General features: G+C 39.8%; 1 protein-coding gene across 7 annotated transcripts in view; it reads left to right on the forward strand.

Moving 5' to 3' along the window:
* The window catches only part of LOC126869022 (zeta-sarcoglycan), a 216573-nt gene extending 208972 nt beyond the window's left edge, over positions 1–7601 (forward strand). For all 7 annotated transcript variants that reach the window (XM_050625109.1, XM_050625111.1, XM_050625113.1 and 4 more), the window contains 3 exons: positions 1606–1795; positions 3126–3318; positions 6237–7601. In XM_050625109.1, the coding sequence (XP_050481066.1) occupies positions 1606–1795; positions 3126–3318; positions 6237–6588 (735 nt within the window). In that variant the 3' untranslated portion in view covers positions 6589–7601. The remainder of the gene's footprint in view (positions 1–1605; positions 1796–3125; positions 3319–6236) is intronic.
* The last annotated feature ends 2178 nt before the right edge of the window (positions 7602–9779 follow it).

Consider the following 9779-nt stretch of genomic DNA (forward strand, 5'->3'; position numbering starts at 1 on the left):
AAATAGCCAGAAACGTTGTCAATTTCTGTTGGAAATCTTCACTCGTATCGCTTGAACCATTGCTATTTCGATTCCCCGGTTAACATTTCTAATTAATCTTTACTCAACTACTATATTTGTACCACTCACATTAATGCCAAATCGTTTAAACGCTTATACCATTCTTATTTAACCACAATTAAGACTATCACCTTTTGGCCGAATTCACGAATATCGATGAAACTTAATCGACTACCGGGTAATTCGATCGCTCGTGTTCCCTGAAACGCATTTTGTAGCCAGAAAATCCCAAAGCCACGATTATTCGGCGAGACTTTGGAGCAGCTGGGTCGAGTTTACTGGCGTTTACCCAACTAGTAGCCGCATTTCGTAGTGATCGGTCGCTATAATAAGTGGAAACTGCGGAACAGGCTAGCGCGTGGTGATTGCTTCCAATCGAGTGGCTAATCATCGGAAACCAATGTAGAGACGACGATCTAGATATATGTACTATATAAGCTAGAACGTAAAACGATGGAAAGGGGTGGAGCGAATTTTTCGTGGCTGGCGTTTCAAGTTTGAGAGCAATCTCTCTCCTCTCTTCTCCCTTCTCTCGAGAAGACGACAAGATGCCCATGTCTAGACGCTTCGAACGCAATTACCGCGAACGTTCCTCTCACGATCGACGTAAAAATGAATCGTCGATCACGATGGACGGGTCCCTGAACATACTTTCGGAAAAACGATAAACAAAAGAAGTTTATAGACACGCGCGCGTTCGATCTCCTAGCGCAATTAATGTTACGGGAAATTGAATGTCTTTCGTGAAAATTGCGTGAAGATGCAGCAAGAACGAGACGAGGATGAAGAACGTATATCCTGGAGTAAACGGAAGAATATCCAAAGTTTATGAGACGAATACGAAACAGGATATACATATACGCAATGTGTCCGCTTTATAGTACGTTCGCCGGTTCGTCATGTGGCAGTTTCTCCTCTTAAGCCACGAGCGAGCAAGCAAGCTCGATATTTCGCTCGATACCCTCGACAGTACGGTACAAGCTAGCGCGACACCCTCGATATACCCCCGAGTTGGTGGTCGAAATAAAATTCTGCCCTCGCCACTGTTCCAATATTATGCGAGAGATATTTCAAACGAGTCGCTGGCTTCACAATGGGTTAGACCAGGAGGGTTGTGGGTGGTGACTCGCAGGAGTGAGGCCTCGTAGCTCATCATCGCATTTATTATTCAACCGTCTGAAACGGCAATAATGTCGGCCCGATGGTATTTAATTTTCGTGCTGTTGAATCATGGCGTGAGACTATATCAAAATATATATCTGCCGACCGTTATGGATCCATGGAAATGTGAAAAAAAATAAGAAAAAATAGGGACGAGAAAAGGTAGGGGAAGAGAGAGGGAAAGATGAAAGAAGGAAATGGAGGAAGGACGAGAGAGAAGAAAGGAAACGGAAGCGCAGTTAGAATCGGGTGAGGCAAGCGAATTTTAACATAGGAGGCCTACGGCTTCTATATTCCTTCGACGATCGTGAACGGCCGACCCAGAAAGAACCCCACGACAGAGAGGCTCGTTTATTTCCTGACAGTCATTTCCTCTTCTTTCAGGAGGGAATCGGCTCCCTGAAGGTAGTGCCCGGAGGGGTCGAGCTTAGAGGTCAGGCCGCCGTATTGGATGCTCTGGTGGCCTCCAGCCTGAGATCCAGACGAGGAAAGAATCTGGTGCTCGAGTCCTGGAGCAACTTCACCGCTTCCGCCAGGTCGCACGATGGCCGATTGCTCGCTCGGTTCACCGTTGGTAAGAATATAGTTGACAAAATATTTTGTTGAATGATTTTATTCGACGTTCTTGTTGAACCTTTTCATTGAATATTTTCGTTGCATAGTTTCAATTCGTCAACGAGCCAATTTGTCTCTCCATCACATTTCGACGAATGATTGTTAAGGTATTAACCAACGAAATATTGGATTACAGTTTCGATCGGTGGAAACGAACTATTGATACAGATATTCGATTTGCAATCGCTTGTTTCATTGTATTTCAATGTAATCGAACGTTGTTGGTCGATTCGTAATCGATAGAGGGGAACGAGTCGATTTTAAATTGCGGTCAGAGTTAATTCGAATCGTAAAATGTTTGAAACGGAAGAGTAATTCATGATTAGTATTTAATCAGACTGTTAAAAGTATAGATCGCGAAATTAAACGTTCTCTCCGAGCTTTGAAATTGTAACAAAGAATCTTCAGAACTCTTTGAAGAGGCAGAACGTGAATATCCTGTGGAAAAATGGGATTACTCGGATTTTCAAAGGATTTATAGGATCGCGCGGTAATTGTCCTCAAAATCCTGTCCCCTTTCAAGATGAACGAATATTTAGTTTTATTTCATTCTTCCTTACAGAATTTTTTTAATGCCACCGGATATGTTCGCCTTGCGTCCATTCGAGAAACAAAAGGATCGGATATCGATAACAACGGGGGTAACAGGAATGAGATGTACCCGTTAATGGACACGAACGTTTGCAGTCACATCGGTTTTACAGCTATGGAATTAAATCGCGTGACAATCGTCACGTTGAAGGCATCGGTGCACTGTATTAATGTCGATGACGATCGGAATTTCAAACATTCCCGTGCATAGAAACAAAATAGAGATAACAAAATTCGTTTAATTCTCCCAAAGGAATACGAAAGATATATCTTTCATCTAACATACAAAATCCTCGAAAAATTCTTATTCAATTACGTATTCTCTTTTCAGGTGTTTAAACGTTTAAATGAATACGTCAGTGCTTGTATTCGGTCGGCGAAACAAAACGATTCGAAGTAATTCCTCGTTCTTTGCAGCATAACGATTTAAATCTGCGCGTAAATTCAGGACACGTACAATAAATATGTAAACGAAGATTCGTTACATATTACTAACGGATACCATGGCAAACTTAAACTCCATTATCCCTTTTAAACATTCAGCGAAACGTGATTCCTGGATCTCTGGTTCGATTTCTAACGAGCTCGTTGTCCCGTTGAAGAAGTTTCCACTTCTTCGTTTCTCTTTTTATACCTCTCGTTCCCTTTTATCGTGAAACGGGAAATGGCAGATGACTGTCTTTTTGTCCACTTTACAGGCGAGGATCGCGTGGACTGCGTGTCGAGAGGTTTCCGGATAACCGACCCTCGAGGAGGAGTTCTCTTCTCAGCAGATAGGGAGCAGGTGGTGGTGGGGGCAGAAATGTTGAGGGTGACTGGCGACGGGGGTGCTGTTTTCCAGGGCAGTGTTCAAACGCCTCTCGTCAGAGGGGAATCTGGTCGTGGTCTCAGGTAATCATAAAACGGAAATTGCAATAAGCGAATATACTTTGCTTGTGTGCATAAATATTCTAGAAAAGATTTATGATCATTTCTCATCCATACTGTACTTTCCTAATTTAGTTTGTGGTTTAATATAAAATTTACACAACGATAGAGACTCACTATACTAAAAGAATAAATAGTTCAATTCCTACGTTCTTTTATTTTACAGATAATAAAATAGTCAAGACATATTGCAATAGGCAAAACTTCTTTTATATCTATCGTAACGTGTCAAACGTCTGTTAAGATAAAGGACATATGAGAGTTAAACAGCTTGATAGACGCATAGAAATGTAGGAAATACCACGGATATACTTAACATTCTCCTTTAAAAGAGATCGCAAAGTGTTTCTTGAAGATCGTTGCAGTAATATTTAATTGTAATTATCTTTGTAGAAAGTTTCATCTCGAAAATTTTCGCTGCTTATTCAGTTCAATATAAATCGTTGATCATTTTTGAGGTCAATTGGCTATTATAAAATTAAGTCAAAACTTGAAACTTATGTTAGGAAACACTAGATATAATGGATACAAGATTTGAGATACGAAAGAGCGTATTCAATAATTTAAAAATAAAGGAGAATTTCGTTTAAAGATTTCTCGAATCTTGATCAAAGCAATTTACAATTGCTACATTAAAGTAAATGATCGCGATAATTTCTCGCAGATAGTCTTGTCCCATATTTATTTCGGGGACATCTAAGAGTGGCTTCGATCCGGTTCAACAAACTCAGCGTAACATTTTGGGTCGACTTTCTGCATCTCTCCGATAATCATCCCGGATGCTGGATTCTAGACACAAATAGCGTTTCGATATTCCAACCAACTTTTCTTGTAGTCTCCTGACTATAAATAATCATACCGAATTGCATTCAATACGACGCATACTCCCGTGGGATTAAACTTCGTGGTAACATGTTAAATATATGGCGTCGGTCAAACGAGAGGGTAGCAGTTCTGTCTGGAATCGTGTAATTGATGGGAAGATTCATTGACAAAGATTGCGTACCTTACTCTCATTGAGTATTTAATCGTTTCGTGTACAATACGATCGAACTTGTTGCCAACGCTCAGCTGCGACCAATGAGAACTAAATCCGCGATGAAAAACTGTTACGTATTCAAACGTCCGTATATTTTCCATTCATTTAAATCTTTATTTATTCATATAAAAATGAACAGGACTCCTGCATGCTTTTTTAATTCTTAAAAGCTATTGTTAGAAGAAATTGTGTTAATATTGGTAAAATGTTACTCTAGTACATTTTATTTTATTTTAGGAAGCAATAACGTCAAACAAATGCAATAAAACATTGTATTATTGCATAAAATTAAATGAAAAACGAGATAAATTAATGCCTGCATTTTATTAGTTACAAACGTTATCGAATTGATAATACTACATGGCAATAATATTAAGGATGATATGCTCGTAGTTAAATAATAATGCACAGCAGAAGAAGATACCGGAGAACTTTAACCTTTCAACTAGGTTAATATCTTCAAGCATATGGTTCGCAGAAACTACAAAGATATTTTAAAGAAACGTTCCCACAGTCGTGACACAAATTCTGTTCCGAATCTTCAATCTTCTTCCTGCTTCAACGTTCGGAATCTTCAAAATATTGCCAGTCGTAGCTACGAGTCTTTAAATCTGCATTATATCATATTCAATTGATTTAACAGAGCTCGAAATATTCAGTAGCCACATCAATTTCTCGATTCGTTAAACCACTTGGCGGCTAAATGTCAACGACGACGTTTCGTTTTGAAACGCGGATAGTAGAAGAAGATAGCGTATTATAAGATGGGAAATTGCGATGGTTTGAAAGAACGAAGCGGATGGCGTACTGATACCGCGATTATTGATAGTGTCGGACAATTTACAGACGGATTTACGATTACAATAAAACTTTGCTCGCGCGGAAAATTATATTCATAGGATTGGATTTATGCCAGATATGAAATACCGAGGATTCGAACGAGCGAGATACTTCGGCTGCAAGCAATAGGTCGTTGGCGATGACGAGGGATGCAGGGGATGCAAGGGAGAAGGCAGTATTGGAAGAAAGACACGGTCGAAGACCCTGCTTTACCACTTCTTAGAAAGAAGGATCGATTATTGCGAGTCTGACGTTGCAGTCGACTAGTTGCCATATTATTTTGTCGCGCGATATTACAAGTTTTCAATCGTATTTAGCTTCTCCAATATGCTACTGTATTTCCTACTTGAGATTCTATCGTTCTCTCTGTCCCTCTCTCTCTCTCTCTATATATATATATATATATACATATTAATTCCATTTCTTTGCGTTCTATATTTGTAGCAAGCAAGATTTAAAGCAATCTTCTTTTCCTTTAATTTAGTTGGTAATTTACAAAAAGGATAAAATTAGACGATAACATGGATTCGTTAAATTGAAACTTTGGACAAACAACATTTCATATTCATCGACCAATATTCTTATTCGTTTAAGGGTGCATTGAAGAAATCTGATTAACAGACGTCAATTTCATATTACTAATACAAATAGTGGAAGAAAATGATATATTAACCTACGATTTATGTTCGAGAATTTTGAGCAGAAAACGTAAACAAGCTATTATATATTAAATTATATATCATATTTGGCCCGATCATCGTACTACGGGCTATGTCCGTAGTTGTCAGTTAAGGGGTTAATAATAGAAATAGTAAAATATTGAATAGAGATTGTAATAGAATTTGAAGATGAAGTATCAATTGTGATAACATAGCGACTCAATGTTATAGCACCTTTAAACATGCAATGCGAATAGCGCAATTTCACGCGACATTCCAACGGTCAACTTAAATCTCAATAATAAATACTTTTATACAATTATTGACAAATTCTCTGTCAACAGACTGGAATCAGCAACCAGATCCCTGAAGATCAGCGCTCCCCAGCGAGTGGTCATTGAATCCTGGGCGAATGAAATCTCAGCCTCCTGTTTAACGGATCTGAAACTTCAAAGCGTACACGGCGGCATCAAATTGGACGCGAAGACTCTCTTCATGAAAGGCTTGAAGACAGCCAGTCCTAACCAAGCACACTCTTCGAGAGAACAGCAGCAGCAACAGCAGCACTCCACCAGGACGTCCTCTCACCAAAGTCAGAGAGACACGACCATTTATCAGTTATGTGCCTGTGCTAACGGCAAACTTTTTTTGGCTAGGTCCGAAGGGACGTGTCAAGCGGACAAATCGATTTGCTAATACTAAACGATTAAACTAGACGCGACTGGATGTTTGAAAAAATCTAAATAAAGGATCCTCGCAATGGAGAAGACACCGATCCTACGATGAAACGCGATGTAATCAGATTGACGAGCGGAACGAGCAGATGGTGATCGAAATTTGTCGCGCGGAAGTTGTAGAAATTGATGGAGGTTGCGGTGCATGGTAGTCGAAGTCCCGAGATCGCCCGAGGCCTTTCGCTTTTCGCTGATGTTTCCGCTCTAGAACGACGCGTGGACGCTGGTTCCCATCGTTTAGGTCCGCGTTTCGCTGTTTTATCCCGCTGGATCCTATGGACAAAGCGTTGGCGCCTCGCGAAAGATGAAAAGGGAAAAACAAATGAACACTGTTAGAAACCGTGTTTCCAATGGCGGTGCTAATTCCCGATCGGTGGATCGACAAACAGCGAAGCTACTACGAAATGAATGTATATCTTGTATATTAACGAAATGGATTATCGGTAGTCAGCGGCTGGTAATCGAATCGTCATCTCGTTCCTGTCTGTCCCTGCCCTGTCATTAGGTCGAATCATTTTCCCCCGCCCAATTCTCCCTTGCTGGTTTGTTTTGCACAAAATATCGTTCGTGTGACCAGTCGATAGGCAACGATTTGCAGTTCCTTTGAACCCGATCGAACGAAAGTTTAAAAAGAAGAGAATGAGAGAGAGAGAGAGAGAGAGATGGAAATGCATATGAGAAAGAAAGAGAAAGACGTATGAAGAGATATATCTTGCCGTGTTAAAACTATCGTTTCTAGCGTGTGCGCAAAAATCTGTGTGTTTTCGCCCGGTTCCGGATACGCCGATTAGAGTGACACGTCGCGATTAGAGGAACCTTTATTTTGGAGCGTGTTTTGCGATTAAAGGGAGACGCAAGTGTAGTTCACTGTAAAAGGATCTGATTGTGTGATCCAGCTTGCACGCTGTACATCGGCCATGTCCATCTATTTATGTATGTGGCAATAAAGTGGTTATTGTTACTATTATTATTAAACACGATGAAGCTTTTTTTCTCGCCCTCAAGGAGCGGTACTTCGTTCTGTGCGGCAACAGGTACGTAGAATTTTATCTTCTGTCCTTTCAAACGAAAAATTTTTTCATTGATTTCGTCTATTATCTTAGGTAAAAGTATTCAAGGTTAGCGGTGAGACACATTTTCTCCATAATCTTCCCTCTAAATATTCGGATCTACGCTTGAAAACGACGAATTCATATATATAATAATAATTCATCATCTCCCAAAAATATTTTTATCACTATTTCATTGAAACCTGCAGACTGCCAGAATCTCATCACTTTTTTAGAATATACGATCTTCTATATCGAATCTAACTATAACCTAGAGCAGAAGTAAGCAAATAAATAATATCTTGAAGTTATGAGCTAACCTCGCCAACATCTTTCCTTTCAATATTTAAGTCAATGTTTAAGAAAAATGAAACTCTCTAATAAACCAGTATCATATTCCACTTTCTTTAGCGCAATACTATAAATATCGTTGTTAATTTAATACTGTGTCAAAGTATTACAAAAACCCGTCTCTCTTTTCCAATATATAATCCACTTAGATTGTTCGATCTAAACATGGTAAATGACATTACAAGATGGCATTGCGTCTGACAACCTTTGTCTTCAAAATCCAGGTCGATGCTTAAAAATAACCGAACCTAATTCTTAAAGAACCAGTTTATCATCCAAAGAAAAAAAAAAAAAAAGAATTCCTGCTCTTCTATCCAATAAAGAAATACTCCGGTTAATTAATGTTGCCTGGAAGAATCCTTTTCCTTTGGCAAGAAGAGAAGCTATTCGACGTTCCATCCGGAGACTGATGTTTTTAATATCGACGACAGACGAACGAGGAAGGGCCAGTTCCTATAGATTTCCGTTTCCGAGGTGCAAGGGAGGGCGCGCAGTCGCGAGCGGACGGTACAATAAACGATAACGGGGAGCGAAATTAGGCAAAACGAAAATAGTTTCAAGAAAAGCCGATCTCGCTACATAATATAGTATATGTCAAGCGGGCTGACAGGTAGCAGGGGCAATCTCACCTAGTAGCCCCTTAAACGGCTCTGACGGCAAGGTAATTTTCTTGGAATTCGAGATTAAAATTGCATCGAGGCTAGAAGGGAACAAAGTATGGGCGTCCTGCCTGCTCTTGCCCAAGTTTCACGGGCGGGGAGAAGAGGCGTAACGATGGTGAAGCCGTAAGAAGGGATGGAGCAATCTAACAAGCGGGAGAGCAAGATGGTAGAAAGAGAACGTAAGCGGTGTGAATTAGCAGCAGCCAAGTAAAAAATACTCGCTGGATGAAAAATGCCTCTTAGATCCCTTTGTATTACCCTAAGACGAGGAGGATCTGAGAACACCGAGGGAAACGAGGTGAAAATGCTTGAGACCACCGCCGGTAAATTTCCCCAGACCTTCCCGGACTTGTACCACTCTTGAAAAATTTTACATCAATAGACGTGAGATTTCTTTCTTGTTACATTCGTGGAATTTAACCCTTTTGAGTATACTGCGAATGTTCATGCATTTATGGCAAAAATTTCAATATGCAAAAATGTACAAATGCATATAACGTGGAAAAGTGGATAAAGTGCTTGGAGTAAAGTATTCGTTATAATCTTTAATGGGCGAAACAAACATCTGCCCCGAGAGGGTTAGAAAGTTTTGAACGTTCATTTAATTAAACTTCTCAAAGTTTTATAGGTTAGCCCATCAACGTATGAGAAATAGCACGTGCCCTTTTGTAACAGTATTCCAATGTGTAACGTGAGCATTGTAGCCAGCTTCATTAGAGGCTTAACGAGGCATCGATGCTGTAGTCAGTGTAGTTGGTCATCGATAAATAGATGATAATGACCATACACGGACGTGTACAGCATTGATTGTGCTGTACCACTATTAACCACTATATTACTAAAAAGATAGATGGATTCTAAAAGCAAACCTCGATATTACCAAAAAGATAAAGATCCCATTTTAAATCCAAGCGTGAATGTTGAGAAAAACGTTGTGAAAAAAACCAGACTTCGTTTGAAGAGACAGTTTTGCAAGAAGCGTGATGTTTGGTTCATAAAGTCAGTGAAAAATTTCGTAATCTTTCTCTTCTTGCATAGTATAATCAGAAGTAAGTAAAAGTTTCACGGGTAGCGCGAAGACACGGTGAAGA

The sequence above is a fragment of the Bombus huntii genome, chromosome 8 (assembly GCF_024542735.1).
Source record: "Bombus huntii isolate Logan2020A chromosome 8, iyBomHunt1.1, whole genome shotgun sequence".
NCBI classification, from domain to species: Eukaryota; Metazoa; Arthropoda; class Insecta; order Hymenoptera; family Apidae; genus Bombus; species Bombus huntii.